This window comes from Megalops cyprinoides, chromosome 6 (assembly GCF_013368585.1).
Source record: "Megalops cyprinoides isolate fMegCyp1 chromosome 6, fMegCyp1.pri, whole genome shotgun sequence".
NCBI lineage: Eukaryota > Metazoa > Chordata > Actinopteri > Elopiformes > Megalopidae > Megalops > Megalops cyprinoides.
The window spans coordinates 18,428,781-18,450,241 of NC_050588.1; the positions used below are offsets into that span (position 1 = coordinate 18,428,781).

Sequence of the window (21,461 nt, forward strand, 5' to 3'; positions counted from 1 at the left end):
AGAAGTGGAACCGATGTCGTAAGCCAGTAGTGCAGCCATCAGGAAGTGATTCGGTGCTGTCTCGCTATTACTTTTATCAGCGTTTGGCGCCTCCTGCTGGACACTCAATGCGTAACATTCTACTCCAACCAGAAGCGGGAACATGGGGCAAAACTACAGGGCTTTGTGGTCACTTAACACAATGACAATGATTAAAGAAAAACACTTCCGAGAAAAACTACCAATAATTTAATAATGATGTATAATAATGTATGTTTTCACAATGAAAATGCTGGACGAGGCTTCTCAGCAACATAGCATTTTGACATCGGTTACAGTAAAGCTCAATTTTAAATATCCTTCTGGAACTTCAGACATGACGACGCTGTTTTTTACCCTGCCCAATATCATACAGGTAACTAGCTTCATTCTGTGTACAATTCACGTGTGTAATACATGATCCAACACAATAATGAATACATCGAGAAATTCATCCATTCATCCATAAAATTACTCATATTAATTTTAATTCTGTTATTATGATATGCTGGTTTAAAAAGAGTCACAACTCTTTAGTGGGTTCTTACTTGTCTTTTCAGTGATAGTAGCGGTTAGATAAAGTACCGGTAATTACTTATTTCTAGTAGTGTTAGTGATGATGTTATTGCATTATATTATCAGTGGAAATAGTGCTTAATTACTCCGCCCTTGGCTTTGGGTGCAAATGCGGTCCGGTTGAAATTACGATTGTAATTCTTGAAGAAGTTCTCCGCGAGCCGGAGTGGAACATCTGCCCAAGCGCATGCGCATCACACCTTCTGTCTGCCTGTAAGGGTGTCGATTCTGAAGCAGGAACATTTGGGTGAAAAAAAAGATATTCAAAATCCCAAAAAACTGTAAAAGGAACGGATGTGCTTCAGAAAACGAAACGGCTATCGCCCTCCAGATCATTTTAATGCAAAAATTGTAAGTATCATAGGAACGTTAACTATCGTATTTATTCAATCAAGAAGGTTAGCGAGGTTTGCTAGCTTGCAAGCTAGCGTTAGGTACAGTTAGCTTAGCTATCGCTCTGGCTAGCTTGTGGATGGTGGGCTTTTCCCGTTTTGAAAGATGTTTAGTGATTCCAGTGGGTAAAGCTGGGTTTTTTCCAGATCCCCAGTTCTCTAAGATCTTATGGCTACCGACAAACTCCGCGTTTAGTTAAGTTTCTGGACATTAATATATTATGCATATCTTGAGCGAGGTTTTCCTGGAATTGTCATCGTAACGCATTGACTTCGCGGTGTTCGTTTGCAAGGGGAGGATGTAGCTAGTTAGCTAAACTAGTCTTTAACTGTAGCGGTAAGAAATATGCTTGCGAATTATTTGTGTTTTATGTCCTTTATGACTGTGTCTGCGTATCGTTAGAAACTACCCATCAATGTAGCTATACACTCTTTAAAAATGCTGGGACCGTGTCAACACCGTGGCTAAGATTTTGATGTTTGAATGTACCAAGTTAACAATACTATTCAGTTAAAGTGTCAGTAATACAGACTGTTAGTTAGCTAACAGGTTATTTACACTTTGAAATTGATATAATTATTTTCTGAATATACAGTCAGCGAGTATTTGGGGAGAGACGAGCACATGTAGACTATATGTGGCGAGTAGCTGGCTAGCAGTAACGGCTGTGTGAATGGACAGTTTTGCCTAAAAGAGTTGGTTGTTTCGGCTTTTTTCACGCTTTCCACATACCCAGTCGGGATGTCATTGTGGAGGCGCTGCAGTTATCGCTGGCTTGCATGTCGAGTGATTGCTGTTAGGTAGACAGGTAGAACACAGTACGATGCGTACAGGTACATCGGGTTTTACATCAAATTAGATATTTGCTTAGACTGTACGATTTTGGAGGGGAACTGAATATCAGGCATGTTTGAACCACACTGCTTCAGCCGTGCGAGTGAATTCCTTCGCACCAGTACCAATCGCTCCCTCAGGTAATTGATGTTGCCTACGGTGTAAAACATGTAGGCTAACAACCTTAATGGAAATCGTCTGTGGCAATGTCAGGTTTCTGTCGACATGCATCCATAAAGAAACGGAATAAGTGCATTTTTAAAATAGTGCAGTAGTTTGTTTGCCAGCTACAGCTAATATTTTTCGTCTTCGGCAGAATCGCTTGTCTTCCTTCCGAAAAGACGTGTGCTTCGGCAAACCGTCCTTTGCGCTGATGATTTGTAGTAAGCGCGTTCACGACGCTTGCCCGAAACCTCGGTGTGAATGAATTTTCGGTGCGCGCGGTGGTTACGCGCGCACTCCCCCACCAGGCTGGGGGGGCTCCCACTGTCGCGTGGCGGAGCTGCGCTGTGGGCGAGCTCCCCCGCGCCTGTCTGCGGAACCGCGCTCCTTAAAAGGAAAGAGGAAGGGCATCGCTCGGGAGATAATGGAAAGTTGAAATGACGAATGTTCGATTTGCCACGAAGTAAGGGAGCCAATTAGTTCACACTGCATTTGCTCAGCCGATGCTGTTATCCAGAGCGACTTCCATAATTGTGTAGTTATCAACCATATAGCTACAGTTTGGTATTTACCAAAGCAGTTTGGCTCAAGGATCTTGCTCAAGGCTACAGCAGCAATGTTCAGCTTGAGCGTTGAGTATGTTTTCAGAGAGGAAGCTGCTTTATGAATTTGTTGACAATAGGGGCGTGATATAGTAAGTTTATAGAATGAATTTTACTTTGTGTGTTGTTGACAGAGGTACGTGCATGAAGGGTGTATTTCCCATATTTCTTCTTTCCTGGTTTGGAAATCTGGTCACCCCACCCATGGAGAGCTTTTGGTGTGCAGAATAAACGTAGCTTAGTGTAATCACAAAAATCCATTGGTTTTGTAACCCCAGTGTCCTGACAGTAATCCAGTTGTCATTCTTTGTGCACTGGTGGTTATCTCCCTAGTCTATCTAGTCTCAGCTGATCTGCATTGTTAGCGTTCTAGCTCATAATGACTGCTGGGCATTACACAGGCATATGATCAGTCTCTCCTCGAGAACAGATTCCGGTTTCCATGTAAAGTGCTTTCATTTGGGAGCTCCTGGAAACATCAAAAGCACTATCATGATTTAGCCTGCTGTGTCAGTACACAAAATGTGCAGTATCTGGCAAGCTTGTGCAAGTTGGTTTGATTTGACGGCACATATAAAATTTTTAATCAAACCAGACATATCTGCCTGCACCCAGCACCTACCCATGTAGAGCCAAAGAGTGGCCAAGTGACCCTTAGGGTTTGATTGTGAAGAGACCCGTCTCCCAGGAGATACACTGACTTGTCTGTCCTCATTTCTTTCTGTTAGCAGCTTCCCCTGCACAAATAATGATTCAGACAATATGTTGTTTTGTGTTAACACAGGAAGCATTTCTTTATTGAATCAGAAGCTCTTGGCTCTGGCTTTCGCCTTGCCATCTTTGTTTCACAGACTGGCACAACATGTCTGCTCCTCCGTTGTGTGTATAAGCAGTATACAGCCCCCCGGCTGCATATAACAACAAACTATGTTCTGCTTGTTAGTGTCAGTGCTTCGCAATTAAGCTGTTAAGTTTAAGAACGTAGTATTCTGATCAATGAATGGGCTTACACCTGCACACCACTGTTGTGTGAAAACTGTGCACTGGACTAAAATAATGTATGCACAGATACTGGGCAGTAATAAGCAGCAAGCTGGAACCAACCATGCTCATTAAACCCCTTTTGTACTGTCGAGCTGGAACCAGCCTGGCTCGTCATGCCCCTTTTCCACTGTAGAGCTGGAACAGTCTACCCATTTACCATATGCTCTATAAATGCAATTCCAGTTTGTACAAGAAATTTACCATATAACTCCCTAGTACAGCCAATGGAAATGGTTTTGGGTGTTGTTTTTTGTGGGTCTGCTGCTATGATAAAAAGTTTTGCATGCCAGCGCACCCTGCATCTTCAGGTTATCTCTGAAGATGCTTCCTTTTAGGATGAGAGTAACGTGTTTCTTACAAATGTTGTTGATCCTGCAATTAAGGAAACTGGATGGCTTCCCAAAGTGAGGTCATGTAGTGTGCATCTTTTTTTTCACCCAAAGACACCCCACCTACAGTTCCTTCCCCAGGAAATCTGATTTTAACACAAAAAGTAGCACTTTCATAAAGATATGATAGTAAATTATTGAATCTGTGGTATGGCTGAGTGGGTGGAGCAGCCAAGTTATTGCTGTGCATGGTGCAGGCATAATTGTAGATATTATCGGTAATGTGTGTCTTTCCGGTATAACACGCATACTTAGCCCATATCATTGTGCATTTACGGTCTTTGAACCAGTTTCCAGTGAAGAATTTATGAACTAATTTTTCATCTCTCGGCCAGATGTTAGTGGAATAAACCTGACCACATAAAGACCCCTCTTCCCAGATAGGATTTGTGGTTGCGATAGAAATGAATTCTTCATTTACAGATTTCTCAGCCTTCCCCCCTCTCCTCCCCTTTATGGATGTTTCTCTCTCTTTCTGCCTCTCCCTTCATCCTGTATGCGAGGTCCAGACTGTGTATGTGTACAGATCTGTGCTGCAGATGTATGTACGTATGTGATGTTAGCATTACACGTGTGCATATAACGACATTACCTACCATGTATTTAGAAGTGGTGCATAGTCCATATGCTGTACGCCCAGTCTCTCCCGAGAAGCTGTGAGTGAGTGCTGCTCTTCCTTCAGCGTGGGCTGAGTGTTTTAACACCTCCTGGTGTGAGGGCACACCCTTTTGCGGGGAAGACAGGCCTCTCTCCGCACCAAACGCAGAGGGCCTCATTCGCACATCCCCTGGCACCTCGGTGTTTTCCCGGCCACACAGGGATATCGCCCATGGCAACATTCTGCTCAAGTGCCGCGTCAGTGTGGAAGGAAGCCCGGTGGGGTCACGGCAAAAAGGAGACGCAAAAACGACCTGCTTGGGTCACGCAAATGACAAATGAAAAGTAGCGTTTAAAGGCAATCCTTAGGGTTATAACAAAAATGTTTTCCTTTTTGCACAGGTCTTTTAAGGCTTCCTATCTCAAAAGCCATGATTGAGGAACTGGCCAAAAGCACTGTGTGAATAGATTAAGGCTGTAGGTCTTCATATTGGGTGAGTGAATCTCTCTCCTGCTCATGGAAGGGTAAAGGCAAACTTGTCGAAATTGACCTCATGTGTCCATTGTGGGATCCTAAGGATAATGCTCAGTCCCCGGCTGTGTGCGCTCACGTCTCTGTTGGCGGCTCAAGGATTTGTCGAGGAGAATGTCCAGAGCTTAAACAAGATTTGAACTTCGCAGGTTAAACACTCCCCCCACCTGTCCAGTTAATCAGCCCACCATTACAACAGAGCTGATTAGTGTTTGATACCTGTTTTGTATTGGCTTGGCCTGACAACGCTTTGAGCGCAGGGAAGAGTCCGCTTAAAATCATTTCCCTTAATAGGATTGCGCAGGTGGACGGTAACGAGATTAAAGATGGCTGGCTCTGTGATTGCCTCCAGTTTTACACACTTGCAGGTGACAGTCAGGATTGACCTTAGACTTAAACAACCGCACAGGGTGGCATATTGATAAAGGGCCTTACTTGTTTGTTTCAAACAGCCCATTTCCTCATTTTCATATAGGCCTATCAGTGAACTCCAGTTCCTGTTAAGCACTGTGGAAGATACTCATCTAAGGCAGGGTGATAACAGACCTTTGTTTTAAATGTCAAATGTACAGTTTTGAATTGTTTAGGTATTTACATATTTCAGAGATGTTGCGCGCTGTGCCACAACGGTTCTGCATTTTGGGTCTCCACGCACTTGTTTCACGAGCTTGTTTTGACACTTTTGCCGCACGCTTAATTACACTGGGTCTGAAAGCCTGGCTGCACTCCTGTTCCCACTCTTGCCATGCTAATGACAATGCGGGACCCACAGCCACATTGGTGGAAGGTACATCCCCTCAGAGCGAGGCCGTACATGAGCTAGGTGGTACATTCAGCTCACTGTACGGTACATTTCCAATGGAGTTTATCAGACAAAATTATTTCCCCAAGAAATAATGCTGATAAGAAAAACGAAATAGTGATTCAGCAGTGATTCTTTTCTTTTCTTTCCTTTTCTCAGATATAAAACCCTGATAATGCAAGTTAAAATTTCATGTATTTCAAATTCCAAAAATATTTCAAAATATTTTTGGGGAAAAAAAAACTGAATTGCATTTTAGCCAGGTTTAATCAAGTGGTAATTTTATTTCAAGGTATATTCTCAGAGCCACAAAAAATGTAGCCATTTTCTGATTTTGTGAAATTCGAAATATTTAATCTGGTGCTGATTCAGAGCGCAGACCACGCTGCTGATAGCTTCGTTCTCACTGGATCCCGCTACAGGGAGCAGCAGTCAGGGCTGGAAAGCTGGGGGGGGGCTGGGTTAATACCTTTTCCCAGGCATACTGCTGCTGGACGCATGCTTAGTTACAGATGGAAAAACATATGAAATGTGCAGCATGCCAGGCTCCTTCAAACCCTGTGCTATGAATTGACTAAAGCCTGCAGAGTTGGGATGCTAAAGAGTTTGTGCACATGGCAGAAATTTTGCTGTCAGTCTTGTAGTACCTGTTGCATTGATTATCTGAAGTGGGATGACTGCTGTATACTCACTGCATGAGCTTTGGGCCATACGTAATGTTGACCACCAGTCAGCTGTAGGTGGCTGAGTAGATGGCCAAATGCAGAGATCCAGGGTTAACACTGCTACTCTTGTTAAGTGTCATGGGATCTTTTGTGACCACAGTGAATCAGGGCCTTAGTTAAAATCTTATCTGAAGCACAACACCCTTGGGTTTTACATGGCCCAGAGAGAAGAGAGCACCCTGCTGGCCCATTATCACCTCCAGCATCAGTCTGGTGTGAAGGTCCTCAGGTGCAGCCCAACTTAGCCTCAGCTGTTCAGCATGAGAGGCTGGCAGGATGGTGTGGGCGCTGGCTGTAGATATTAGTGCATATGTCCCCCAGCTAGATCAGTGTTAAAGACTGTTTTGGCTGTATCTCGGAAAAAAGCCATACTGTACAGTGTTTCCCACACATGGACTTTACTTGGGCGGGCCGCCCAGGTATATTTGGCGACTTGTTGTAGCATTTTTATTTATCCGTCCGAGAGAGCGGCACCATCCGCGATCGATTAACCAGTGGACAATCTCTCCCCGCTCTACCCCTCCTCTACCTGTTCATCCTGCTGTCGCGAGAAGGGTCTGCTGACAATCACACATGCTCTGCAGAGAAACACAGAGAGAGAGACGTTCTCTGGTATTACGTTAGAAGACGCAGACACGGTGGATATTTTACAAGCACGGACCAGATAAAGCAACCCCTTTTCTCCTTATTGTGTAATTGTTCTCTGACTTTGGTAGTAGCTTCGAATTCTACGAAAGAAAGCGGCAACTATGCTGTGCTGGTAGCTCTACAAGACTCAAGAGTGTATTCAGCACATGTAACTTGACCATTGTGCAACACGCAGCAAAGTTGTCCTGGCTAAATATAAGATTATCATTTGTTTTCTCTTCGGGCTACGGCAGTTAGAAAGACACAGACTAACTTCAGCTAAGGCTAGACTACTAATTTTTCATGCATTTACTCAGCAGATATGAGTATTCAAAAATATTTTAAGAGAATATGGAGTGAGGAAGAGAGACGCACAGCACCACAGGTAACTTAGCCAACGTTAGCATTTAGCGTGAAATGGCAATAAATAAATGCATAAGCCTCAATAATTGCATGTGAAATTAATAGAAATATTCAATAAATCAAAATGTGTTAAAGGTCAAATGTATTTGTTGTTTGTCACATGTAGTAGACCATTTTTGTGCTGGCAGGTAATGTCGGCCCTTTTCGCCTAGCTAACGCCACAAGTATATTTCAGACCTGAGGGAAACACTGCTGTATTTTTGGGACAAACTGTATGAAATATAGGGTTAACTGTTACAACACAACAAAAAAAGAAAAGATGTTGGTGTTTAGAAGTATGAAGGGCCAAGAAATTTGAAACAGCTTTACTGTGGCAAGTATGAAAAACAAACTGCATGCTGTTTCGCTTTTCTGTGTCCTTGAGCGGTGTTTGTTTTCACAGAAACTGTTAACATCAGGCGAGTGCAAATGGGATCGCCAGGGCAGTCCAGAGCCATCTGAGTTTATCTGTACACAGCCGTCTCCGCGAATTCCAACAGCTAATGTTTGGAGCGACCCCAAGTTGCAGAGAAAAATGTCTGAAGGTAAAAAGGGACATTGTCAAAGCAGAGATCCTAAACAAAGCTGTATCACTGCACAAAGGTGGCTCCTTTTGGAGCCGCTCTCTTCACGCTTATTCAGAGAGGGAAAATAAACAGGATCTACTCTGAAACCTGTTGAGATTAAAAAGGCACCACGTTTTAAGTCTCATATCTGATGGATGGAGGATGAGAGGAGAGAAAAGCAGCTCTAAGTCTAGAGGAGTTGTGCTTTCATCGAGGGAAGCATACTGATGGAGGGAGAGACATGCTGTTGGGGTCTGTGATCCTGTTGTAGGGGGACAGCTGTTACCATTGGTGGGAAAGAGACATGCTGTTGGTGGGAAAGAGCTGTTACTGTTGGAGGGAGAGGGGAAGATGTGCAGCTTCACTAACTTCACATTTATGAAGTTGCATTTTAACCAGGGTTAATACAGAATATATCAACTGGCATTTTTTAATATTAGCTAGCGGGCTAATACATCATTTACAAAATAGAAACATATGCACTTTTGTTCTCCGTGCAGTTATCATGTGGCAGACCTGGATTCTGCAGCGGGAAACCAGGCAGGCCGGGTCAGCCGGTACGAGCGAGGCTCTGTGTGTGTAAAGAGGTACTGGAGGCTGCGATCAGTGCTGCGTGATAGGCGGTGCCGCGGTTTAGAGGAGGCAGATGTAATGCTCTGAGCCGGGTTTCCTGTGTGACGTGTAGCAATAGGAAATGGTGAGAGGGCATGTGTCTTATCGCTGTTGTTCATCTCCGACGCTCCATTTGCAGGCATGCTCTCACGTGGGCACACCCACACACCCACACGCACACGCTCTCTCTCACACACACACTCTCTCTCACACACGCACACGCTCTCTCTCACACACGCACACGCTCTCTCTCACACACGCACACGCTCTCTCACACACACACACCCACACGCTCTCTCACACACACGCTCTCTCTCACACACACACCCACACACACGCACATGCTCTCTCTCACACACACACTCTCTCTCACACACACACACACACACACTCTCTCACACACACACTCTCTCTCACACACACACCCACACACACGCTCTCTCTCACATACACGCTCTCTCTCACACACACACTCTCTCTCACACACACACCCACACACACACACGCACACGCTCTCTCTCACACACACACACGCACACGCTCTCTCTCACACATACTCTGTCTCACACACACACACTCTCTCTCACACCCACACACACACGCACACGCTCTCTCTCACACACACACACGCTCTCTCTCACACCCACACACGCTCTCTCACACACTCTCTCTCACACACATGCTCTCTCTCACACACACGCTCTCTCTCACACCCACTCTCTCTCACACCCACACACACGCTCTCTCTCACACACGCTCTCTCTCACACACACGCTCTCTCACACACACACACGCTCTCTCACACACGCGCTCTCTCTCACACACACACACGCTCTCTCTCACACACGCTCTCTCTCACACCCACACACGCTCTCTCACACACATGCTCTCTCTCACACACATGCTCTCTCTCACACACACGCTCTCTCTCACACCCACTCTCTCTCACACCCACACACACGCTCTCTCTCACACACGCTCTCTCTCACACACACGCTCTCTCACACACACACGCGCTCTCTCTCACACACACACGCGCTCTCTCTCACACACACACGCGCTCTCTCTCACACACACACACGCTCTCTCTCACACACGCTCTCTCTCACACACACGCACACGCTCTCTCTCTCGCACACGCTCTCTCTCGCACACGCTCTCTCTCACACACGCTCTCTCTCACACACACGCACACGCTCTCTCTCACACACACGCACACGCTCTCTCTCACACACACGCACACGCTCTCTCTCACACACACGCACACGCTCTCTCTCACACACACGCACACGCTCTCTCTCACACACACGCACACGCTCTCTCTCTCACACACACACGCTCTCTCTCTCACACACACACACGCTCTCTCACACATGCACACGCTCTCTCTCACACACACGCTCTCTCTCTCACACACACACACGCTCTCTCACACACATGCACACGCTCTCTCTCACACACACGCACACGCTCTCTCTCTCACACACACGCTCTCTCTCACACACACGCTCTCTCACGCACACGCTCTCTCTCACACACACACACATGCTCTCTCACACACACACACATGCTCTCTCACACACACGCACACGCTCTGTCTCACACACACGCTCTCTCTCACACACACGCTCTCTCTCACACACACGCTCTCTCTCACGCACATGCTCTCTCTCACACACACACGCGCTCTCTCACGCACACGCTCTCTCTCACACACACGAGAACACCCCTGCCTGAGCAAAGGCGTGTCGATACACAGTTGTAGCCTTTACACTGTTATACACTTGACCCCGTTAACACGCAGGTGTGTTGATTCGACACACTGCACGCTGCATGACACACGATGTGTCAGAAGCAGCAGCTGAGTGAGGCCTTGAGGAAGTGTGTTTGGGTGTTTTTTTTCTCACAGTCACGTCCAGAGGGCAGGGCTCTCAGTCAGGGTCACCTCAGGCCCAGGGAAGCCTGTTCTCCCAATGCAGGACATTGACCTAGTCAGTGCAGTGTCCTACAGCTAAAAATTAACACTGTGCCAGAGTCTGAAATGAACACCTGCCAGCCTGCCAATGCAGGTGGATTTTCTCCCTGGCGGGTTAAATTTGCAGTGTCAGTAGCCATTCTGGCAGGTGCTTCCTTGCATAAATAAATATGATAAATGATAAAAGTGTGTTTGTATATAATAGGAATAAACAGGCTTGTGTATGTATGTAACATTGCAGAGTGAGTGTGTGTGTGTGTGTGTGTGTGTGTGTGTGTGTGTGTGTGTGTGTGTGTGTGTGTGTGTGTGTGTAAAACAGTATTATGCAGCCTTGTGTATGTATGTGACAGTAAAAAGCACGTGTGTTTGTATATAATAGGAATAAACAGGCTTGTGTGTGTATGTAACATTGCAGAGTGTGTGTGTGTGTGTGTGTGTGTGTGTGTAAAACAGTATTACACAGCCTTGTGTATGTCTGTGACAGTAAAAAGCACATGTGTCTTTGTATATAATAGGAATAAACAGGCTTGTGTATGTATGTAACACTATAGAGAATATGCACGCGTGTGTGTGTGTGTGTGTGTGTGTGTGTAAAACAGTATTACGCGGCCTTGTGTGTGTCTGTGACAGTAAAAAGCACATGTGTGTCTGTGTGTCTCTCAGTACACAGGCCCTGTCCCAGCAGAGCAGGACGCTGTGATGGTGCAGAATGAAGGCCCGTCCACACAGCGGCCCAATGCCTGCTGCCTGTGCTGGTGCTGCTGCTGTAGCTGCTCATGGTACGTCCTGCACTCTCTTACCCTGCCAATGCGCCGCTCGTGTGGCAGCAGGTAAATACACTCACACGGGCACGGCTCGCTCACTCACTGTGTGTGTGTGTGTGTGTGTGTGTGTGTGTGTGTGTGTGTGTGTCTGTGTGTGTGTGTCTGTGTGTGTGTGTTTCTGTATTTCTGTTGGTCTTATCTGTAAGAATACTCTTTCTCTGAGTGGCGATTTTTGTGGTGGCTAAGCAAAGCAAAACCACATTTGTTTGGCCTGTACATAGGAGCTGTGAGTGCATGTGGATTTTCATGTACTCTGTGTGCATGTGTGTAGGAGATGTTTGTAAGTGCCAGGCCACTTTGTAATAGTGATAATCTGCAAACTTTTCACGAAGAAGCATTTCCCTCAACATCCTGCCAAAGGTCGCCATGACAAAGTAATAAACATGTTCTTTCTGATCATCACAAAAACAGGAAACGGGTGAAATTTTGGCAAGCTGCGGGGTTTAGCTAATTATTTCACCCATCAGTCTTTGTTAATGGTTCACTGAATGAGACCTGACTGGCACTTTGAAATAAAGATTGAGTTTGTTGTGACTTCTCTTGTGACTGCTCATGACACCTGTATACCTGTCTTTGATAACAGTACATTGCCTTTACATTCTGACATTACATTACCTTTACCTGACCTTAACAGGCTTACCTTACATCACCTTTACTTGACCTGTATGTTCTTACCTAACATTTTCTTTACATCCTTCCCTTATGTACACTATATGGACAAAAGTATTTGGCCACACCTATTTTTCAGGGTTTGGGCTAGGCCCCTTATCTCCAGTGAAGGGCAATCTTAATGCTTCAGCATACCAAGACAATTTGGACAATGCTATGCTTCCAACTTTGTGGCAACAGTTTGGGGAAGGCCCTTTTCTATTCCAACATGACTGTGCCCCAGTGCACAAAGCAAGGACTATAAAGACATGGTTTGATGAGTTTGGTGTGGAAGAACTTGACTGGCCCGCACAGAGCCCTGACCTCAACCCCATCGAGCACCTTTGGGATGAACTGGAATGGAGATTGCAAGCCAGGCCTTCTCATCCAACATCAGTACCTGACCTCATAAATGCTCTACAGAATGAATGGGGACAAATTCCCACAGAAACACTCCAAAATCTTGTGGAAAGCCTTCCAAGAAGAGTGGAAGCTGTTATAGCTGCAAAAGGGGGCTCCATATTAAAGTATATGTATTTGAATATAATGTCATTAAAGTCCCTGTTGGTGTAAAGGTCAGGCGTCCGAATACTTTTGTCCATATAGTGTATGTGAGATGGCTAGTTTGTATATATTCTTATTTGTGAGGTGGCATATTAGTTTGAGTCATGACTTGTATGAGATAGTTAGTTAGTCCTCCTTTATGCATTAGATTTGAAATGTTTTAAATGTGTGTGAAATGACGGTACAGTTTTTAACACCAGATTCAAACCACATAGAAAGATTATGGAAAGTATTGATAAATATCTTATCTTACTCAGCCGGTTTATCTTGAATGCAGTTTGTGTGTGTCCGTCTGAGTGAGTGTGTGCATTTGTGTATGTGTGTGGGTGTGTGTCCATGTGAGTGGGTATGCATGTGTCCACGTAAGTGTTTGTGTGTGTATGTGTGTGTGAAAGTATGTTTGTGTTTGTACATATGAGTGTATGAATTTGTGCATGTTTGTGAATGTGTTTATATGTGAGTGTGTGTTTATATGTGTCTCTATGACAGTATGTGTGTATGTCTGTGTGTATTGTGGTGCTGTTTTACCACTCTGCAGTGTCTCTGTAGGAGTGAAGAGGAGCGACGAGCCAGGAGGAAGAGTCAGGAGACCAAGCTGGAGACCATTAGTAACTGTGAAGCGTGGTGAGAACACACACACGCTGTGAACACACATTTACACACTTGCATACTCACTCACACACTGTACTGTGAACATGCACACATGCGCGCACACTCACATACTTGCATATATCCCCACATACACACAAAACTGTAAACCCTAAACACAAATGACTGAGTGTACATCTGTGTGTATTGGTGTGTGTGTGTGTGGTCTGTGGTATAGGTGTGTGTGTGTGTATGGTCAGTGTCATGTTTGTATGTATAGGTGTGTATGTGCTCTCAGTGGTATAGGTGTGCATATGTGGTCAGTGTCGTGTTTGTATGTATAGGTGTGTATGCGCTCTCAGTGGTATAGGTGTATGCGTATGTTTTCAGTGTGATGTTTGTATGTATAGGTGTGTATGCGCTCTCAGTGGTATAGGTGTGCATATGTGGTCAGTGTCGTGTTTGTATGTATAGGTGTGTATGTGCTCTCAGTGGTATAGGTGTGTGTGTGTATGGTCAGTGTCGTGTTTGTATGTATAGGTGTGTATGTGCTCTCAGTGGTATAGGTGTATGCGTATGTTTTCAGTGTGATGTTTGTATGTATAGGTGTGTATGTGCTCTCAGTGGTATAGGTGTATGCGTATGTTTTCAGTGTGATGTTTGTATGTATAGGTGTGTATGCGCTCTCAGTGGTATAGGTGAGCGTATGTGGTCAGTGTCGTGTTTGTATGTATAGGTGTGTATGCGCTCTCAGTGGTATAGGTGTATGCGTATGTTTTCAGTGTGATGTTTGTATGTATAGGTGTGTATGCGCTCTCAGTGGTATAGGTGTGCTCAGTGCTGTGTGTACCTCCGTAGCACGAAGCCGTCTGCAGAGGAAGTACGCCAGTGGGCGCAGTCCTTCGAGCGTCTGATGAGGAGCGCTGCAGGGAGAAACCTCTTCCGGCAGTTCCTGCGCACAGAGTACAGCGAGGACAACCTGCTGTTCTGGCTCGCCTGCGAGGACCTGAAGCAGGAGTACAACAAGACGTCCATCCAGGAGAAGGCCCGCCTCATCTACGAGGACTACGTCTCCATACTGTCTCCCAAGGAGGTAGCCTGCTCTCCCCCAAACAGCGCGCTTCCAGTTTGGTTGTAACACGTCTTACATGTTCACTGGAGCTGCTGCCACGTTACCTTAAAGGCACAGCGATAGACCCCACCCCTCATCCAAGCCTGTGTTCTCTCTATTATCTATGTGCTTCTTAGAGAGGAGGAGGCTGTTACTGCTCAAGGTGTTTAGCAAAAAGCACAAGGGAAGTACCCCCACCCCCCACAGATATGCCCCTCACGTGTACGTAGTTCAGTCATATTTTATCTCACGCTCGTGCACTCACATGTATACACACAAGAACACACACGTTTTCTCCTGTATGTGCATGCAGTGGGGTAGCAGTGTGGAGCAGTGGTAAGGAACAGGACTCCTAGCTTAGTGGCTGTCAGTTTTATTCCCAGGTGGGCCAGTGCTGTTGGCCAAGGTACTTAACCTGAGTTGCAGGAATTTCCAGGTCCAATGTCCAAGTATCTGAATATCCAGCAGCATAAATAAGTAAGCTATATAAGGTTCTCGGGATAAGAGCCTGTGTTGAGCTAATGTAGTGTAATGCATGCACGCGCACACACACACACACACGCATTGTAGATGGGGTGAGGGAGAAATCACCTTGGAGTTTTGTGTGTCCCAGCAGCTTTAGTGAGTTGCGGGAGAGGAATTCCTCACACAACATTGACTCTGCATTCCTGGAACATGACAGCAATGTCTCCGTCGTAAGCATCAGCAGAGGATAACGGCATTTTCTGGGAGAATAATTGTGACGGCTTAAGAGAGGCAGCACAAAACATTTCATTTTTCATGTGGCGTACAAACATTGAGGTTCCGCTGGGCATTGTGCTTCCCTGACCTACCAACAGGGGGCACCAAACCAAGCCCGCTGTAGTTCAACTGCACAGTCGGGCTTGTACAGCCATACTTCAGTCCTTGTGTATTTAGCCTTCATCTCCCAGGAGACTCAGCTGCCCCACTGGAGGTAGTTTGGGTGCAGGGCTTCTAAAAGGGGAGGGTTTCCCATGTTCATGCAGCGACCCCTCTCTGTAATGCTTTGTCTGCATGCTGTTTCATCTTTACATGGGGCCCAACATTGGGGGATTGTACAGAGCATGAAAATCAAGATTTTCATTTAGAGTGAAAAGAGTGTAATGCGTATCTCTGTCTCCTTGTCTTTCTCTCGTCTTCCCTCTGCGTCCCTCTCTTTGTTCCTCTCTTCCCCTCCCCAGGTGAGCCTGGACTCTCGGGTGCGGGAGATGATAAACAGGAAGATGCAGGATCCCACGACCCACACCTTTGAGGACGCCCAGCTTCAGATCTACACACTCATGCACAGAGACTCCTACCCCAGGTTCCTCAACTCCTCCATATACAAATCCCTCCTGCTGAATGGCTCCTGCTCCTCCTCTGAGTCATAGGACACGCAAACCCCAGCAACCCCTCAACCACAAGCCACGCCTACCCGCAGCCCCTCCACCACAAGCCACGCCCACTCCAGTCTCCTCTAAACCGCACGTCATGCCCACTCCAGTCTCCTCTCAACCATAGGTCATGCTCACTTGCGTATCCACCGAACCACAGTTCATACCCACTCAAGCACCCACTGAACCGTAGGCCGCTCCTGCTCCAGCCTCCAGTGAACCATAGGCCCATACCCACTCCACCCCATGCTGAGCACTGTTCTTTTTTTTTCTCTCCCTCTCTCCATCGCTCTTTCTCTCCTCCACTCTGCCTCTGTGTTGTATTCTGTCTGCACAACCACTAAAGGACAGAACAAGTGTCCATTTTGAGATTTTTATGAGAGTGTATGTTTTTTTCTGTTGTGATCACTGATATCTGCCGTTAAACATAGACTTCTGGCTGGGAGACACAGGACTGTTCATGGAAACTGTGTTTTTAACTGCTGTCCCCGTGGCAACAGCTAGTGCACCGCCAACTACTGAATTACAAGCTCACATTCTGTGATTTTATTTTTTTCTTCTGGTTCCCTGCACATACGCGCGCACACACACACCCATGCACATGAGTGCAGACACAGGCAGGTGGCCAGGGTACCGCTGCAGTAAGGCTCCTCCTCCTGTCCTTTGGAATCTCAGCTCCTCTGAAGTTTCTTCTGTTTCCCTGTTGTATCTGCGCTGTATCTGAGGCTGCCAAACATCCAGAATGTTACTGTTTCGATTTAGAGAGCTATGTGAGGTGATAGGGTCAGAATCCTTTGTTTTTAAGCCTTTAGCTACATTCTTACTCAACGCGTGAGTAAATGATGGGACATTCTAACGCTGATGTCATTTAATGGGTCAGCATTTAGATGGACTCATATAGAAATGCTGTGTGATTGGTTTGGCAGGACATCAGAGGGTTCAGCTTTCTGGTGCCTGTAGGAGATACACAACATTATTACAATGTTACAGTGTTCGTGTATAGGTCCGTGAGCAGCATTATTGATCCCAGCATCCGCACATTGTTATTACAATGTTATAGTGTTGATGTGTAGTTCAGTGTCTGTGTGTGGGGAGCCCCAGGGAACAAACCTGATCCGTCTCTCACAGAGATAGGCAATGGAAATGCCTCAGTTTTACTGTGGATTCAGGGGGTTTGTGGGATACCGGGGAACCATGCATCAGAGCATCAGAGCACAAAGCATCAGACACATTTGCAAAGAGGGCCTGAAAACAGCGCCTTAGTTACAGAGTGTGTATATGTGTGTGTGTGTATGTGTGTATATGTGTGTGTGTGTGTATGTGTGTATGTGTGTATGCGTGTGTATGCGTGTGTGTGTGTGTGTGTGTGTGTGTGTGTGTGTGTGTGTGTGTGTGTGTGTGTGTGTGTGTATGTGTGTGTGTGTGTATGTGTGTATGTGTGTGTGTGTCTGTGTGTGTGCGCGTGTGCGCACATGTCTGCCTGCCTGCCTGCCTGCTTGCTTACTTGGCATTTGTACAGCCAATCTAATTGTGCGTTTTGTGTAACACCTGTCGTTTTTGATTGTCATAAAGCACACCCAACATTGTGCTTTATGTTATTTGCTGCTGTACCTGGTTAGTAATAAGACAATTTGTTTTTCACATTATTATTTTCACATTTCACATTTTTTCCTTGCTTGTCAAACGTTGCGCCGGTCGAACCTGTGGTGTCCATCCTGGAATAGTCAAATCAAATAAAGTCTGTGATTCATTTCCAGTACAAACTGGCCCCCCTCGGTATGCCTGGTCCACTGCTGTTCCCTATGGGAGGTCCTGGTCAAATCACCAAGACGACTCTTGCCTGTAATCTAAAATGAGTTACAGTTAAGCTGGACACAACCAGGTTGCACTGCACACTGTAACAATAGCTGATATTTCAAATGTTTCAATTCCCTGCCCTCATTGGATTAACCCATTGTATCTTTTTTGCTCAGCCACCTGAGCTTTTGAGACAGTCAATTTGATCTGTTTTTGTGCCATGTTTAAGATGGACACTTTTCCCTTCTTTGGAATGGTAAAAAATAAAAGTACATGCCAATTTCATAGACATATCTATGTATGTATATTTCTGAAATAAATCCATAAACATGAACATCAGCAGGGTCTAGCAGTGTGTTAACTGCAACTGTTGTTTGCAGAATAGTGATTTTATCAAAAGCACTGTTAGAATGTCCTCCCTGTTCCCATAGTTTCTTATCTAACCACACATAGCTTATTCAGAGAAGGCTTTAAAAACCTGGACCTCGCTCTTTTCTCATTGTGTTCTCAGCTCTCTAACCACTATGTTACACCGCTGCTCAGAAGCCACAAAAAGCAGTTAATGTAAGTTGTAACAAGTAATGGGGGAAATACAGCCAGTCTCAGAGTGTTTGCCTTATCCAGCTTGAACAGGAGACAGTGCTGGATTAATGAAAATACCTTGTCCAGCATGGAGTCCTGGTGAGCTGCTCCTTGTCCAGCACAGAGTCCTGGTGAGGTTTAGACACTGTGTCCTGCTTAGTGTCCTTGATAGGTTTGATGCCGTAGGAGATCCATGTTTAAGGACCCCCCCCCCTCCCTTCATGTAAGGTGCTTCCTTTGACAGCAGCTGCCTTAGTGAGAGAGACTGTGAGTGTGGGGTGATCATGCTGCATTGTAAAATAAGAAATGTAAGTAGTGGTGACTTATAAGGAAGATAAGGATTGATTTAGAACCAATCAAGATGTGTCATCAAGGGCTACTGGAGCTGCTCTGTGATACAGTAAAGCCCAGGGAAGTTATTTGTTTAGACACACCAACTTTACAGTATACTGTATTGGTCACCCTCAGATGGGACACCTGCACGATATGCTCTTTGCATGTCCTACGAGCACTTTCCCTCAGTTTAGAAAAATTGTTTCTCAGTGATATGAAGTTAATTTCAGGCCTTTATCACCGATGTATTGGCTGATAAGAGTAAAGAATGTTGTTTTTCTCCAGAGGGTGATTATTGATGCCCTTGTGGAAGAAGCTTGTTTTGCAATAGACAAATTCTGTGAGAACCAGGACAGAGTCCACTGCAGAGAAATGAGTTTCTAAATTGAATCGCACAAAAACAGCGTCCCATTGCACTAGAGATGTACTGCCATTTCAGCTAGGATGGAGGTGGTATCTCTTGACGTCCAAATTAACCTGTCATCTGCAACGGAAGCTGCTGTTCTAGAATGTCCTCTGGCAGAGTCCATATTTGAGACCATGTAGGACAGAATAGTGTTTTGCAAATCTGATAAAGTTTTGGCCAATGTAGTATTTCTATGTCTACTTCATGGATTCATTCTTGTCCAATCAAATGAGCTTGGTGTTTACATTGAATTGGGTTAGAGAAGTACTGAAAGTGGCATTATACTCTTATAAGCTATTTGAAAACATGAAAAATAAGTTTTAATATCTACTTATGTAAGTGTATATCATTAAAGGGGTTTCTAAAGAGGCAACTGGTGCTATTTTCAATGCTATCCCATTCTTGGAGACAGAAAGGTTGTACAAAGGTATGTGATCACAGTGTAGTTCCTGTATAATATCCAGGCGTGTCTAACATGCATGCTGTCACACCTGTGTGATTACACAAACAGTAAGTGCCAAGTAGCAATGTGTTCTTGTGTAAGTTTAAATTAGTGCTTACTGTGTAAGTTCAGCAGAATTGACAGTCATCAGGGGCATTTAGGAGAAAAAACCTCTGATGGCTCTGTGCTGGTGAGGTCCAGTACACCTGGTCCAGGCCTCATACTCCAGAGACAGGGTCCATGTGAAACTGTGTGTGGGCACACTGCCTGCCGAAATGAACATGCCCCCCTATAACTCTTTCACACTGCACATGGAAACAGACTCGGACAGGTGTGTGCGCACGTGTATGCATACCTGTAGCCTGTAGTATTTCAGTGCTCTCTCTATGTTCCCACATAAACTGTCAGCTTGTTTTGATGTAATGGCTTTACAAACAGCCCTGGCTGCTTAGTGTCTGTCTGTCCATCTTCCCTTAGCCACATCTGCCTGTCTTGCAGCATCTGCTTGTTAAATGAGTATACAGACAGTAGTTAAATGCCCAGAAGTGCTGTCTGTGGATTGCTGTGGTGATCAGCTGCAGGTACAGGACCTTTCCTCTGCAACTTACAGCCTTGCGCTTGCCTTGATTTTTGTTGTTACACCTTTTATCCACAAGATGGCAGTCTTGCAGCCATTAGCAGAGTCAAAGTTGCTGTGACCATGCTTAGTGTGTGCGTGTGGTGTTGCTTATCCACACACTCATATTATGTATATACTATATACAGAATCAGATTTTGAATACTTAGAAATTGACATTAGAGTTATACAATTTGTTGCCAAAAGTTTATATTTGTCCTCAGTTTAGCACATGTTCAGTGAATTCATATCTGTAAGCAGGCCAGGTAGTTTTTTGGGTTTAACTTGAAAGGAAGCGATTAAAGAGATTTTAAATTCACATCAAACCGTCCATATTCTCTTTTTGTGTACATGGAAAGCAATGGCCTCTTCGCTTGCTGGCCAAAAAGTCAGTTTTCTGACTTTATCCAAACAGTCTTGTTACATTTGCCAAAATACCAGAGTAGTGCCATTAACAGCAATGTTTCAAAAGTTAAAGGTGAAAGGAACAGTTATTTATTGATATTTGTGATGTTTAAAAGAATCAGTTATGTTTGGAAAATATGAATGGATAAACATCAGGACCAAATTTGATTTCTTTTTGATTCAGTCTCAGCCCAGGGGTGCCACTTATCAGGTTATCAGGCACTGGTGCTCTTCTGCCTTGTCACCTCAGGGGGGCGCTCTGCAGCATCGGAACAATGGCACACCCCGTACACCTGTTACAACTCTCTTAATGTACTGTCAATGTGGACTCCAATGGTGAAACTTTTTTATGAGAATAAAAAACAAAAGTTTGTGTTATGATTCATGTGTCACTGTAAAGTTTATTTTTGGCTTGCAACCTGATGTTTTCTGGAACTATACTGTATTTATTGGTGTCTATGAGGTGTCATGGGAGGGGGTCTAGCCCCAGCATCAGTGTTATGCCTCATTTACAAACTGCTATTTAATATATACTGCAAGTTAACCTGACACTCAGAATAAGGTGAGCAGCTTTTATCCACCTTTTCTCTCTCAGCAATTGGATTCCATCTGCTCAGGGGCAGTGTAGCACCCTCTAGTGGATGCTTCTGTGCAGGACAGGCTAGTGTAAAGAGCAGTTTGGTCCTGCTCTTTTAGCCACTCCTGTATATGACTTAAGTTTTATCTAAATCATGGCAGCATGGATTCATCTGCAGGCAACTTCTCTGTTAACCAGCCACTGCAGAAACTGGTTAAAACAATATAAAACAGTAATATGACAGGTGACTAACAGTTTGCTCATGTGGGTCATTACAAAAATTGAGTTTAAAAGTTAACAATGCTCAGGAGTTTATTC

At 45.0% G+C, this 21,461-nt stretch overlaps 1 protein-coding gene across 2 annotated transcripts; it reads left to right on the forward strand.

The window, feature by feature from the left end:
- The first annotated feature begins 811 nt into the window (after positions 1 to 811).
- On the forward strand, positions 812 to 17,285 carry LOC118779404 (regulator of G-protein signaling 19-like). 2 transcript variants are annotated; one of them, XM_036531504.1, is made up of 5 exons: positions 812 to 945; positions 11,520 to 11,635; positions 13,442 to 13,516; positions 14,339 to 14,573; positions 15,794 to 17,285. In XM_036531504.1, the coding sequence occupies exons 1-5, from the start codon at positions 889 to 891 to the stop codon at positions 15,980 to 15,982; spliced, it is 672 nt and encodes a 223-aa protein (XP_036387397.1). In that variant the 5' UTR covers positions 812 to 888; the 3' UTR covers positions 15,983 to 17,285. The 2 variants fall into 2 exon arrangements, with proteins under 2 accessions (XP_036387397.1, XP_036387398.1); XM_036531505.1 differs by lacking the exon at positions 812 to 945 and adding an exon at positions 5,040 to 5,109.
- The last annotated feature ends 4,176 nt before the right edge of the window (positions 17,286 to 21,461 follow it).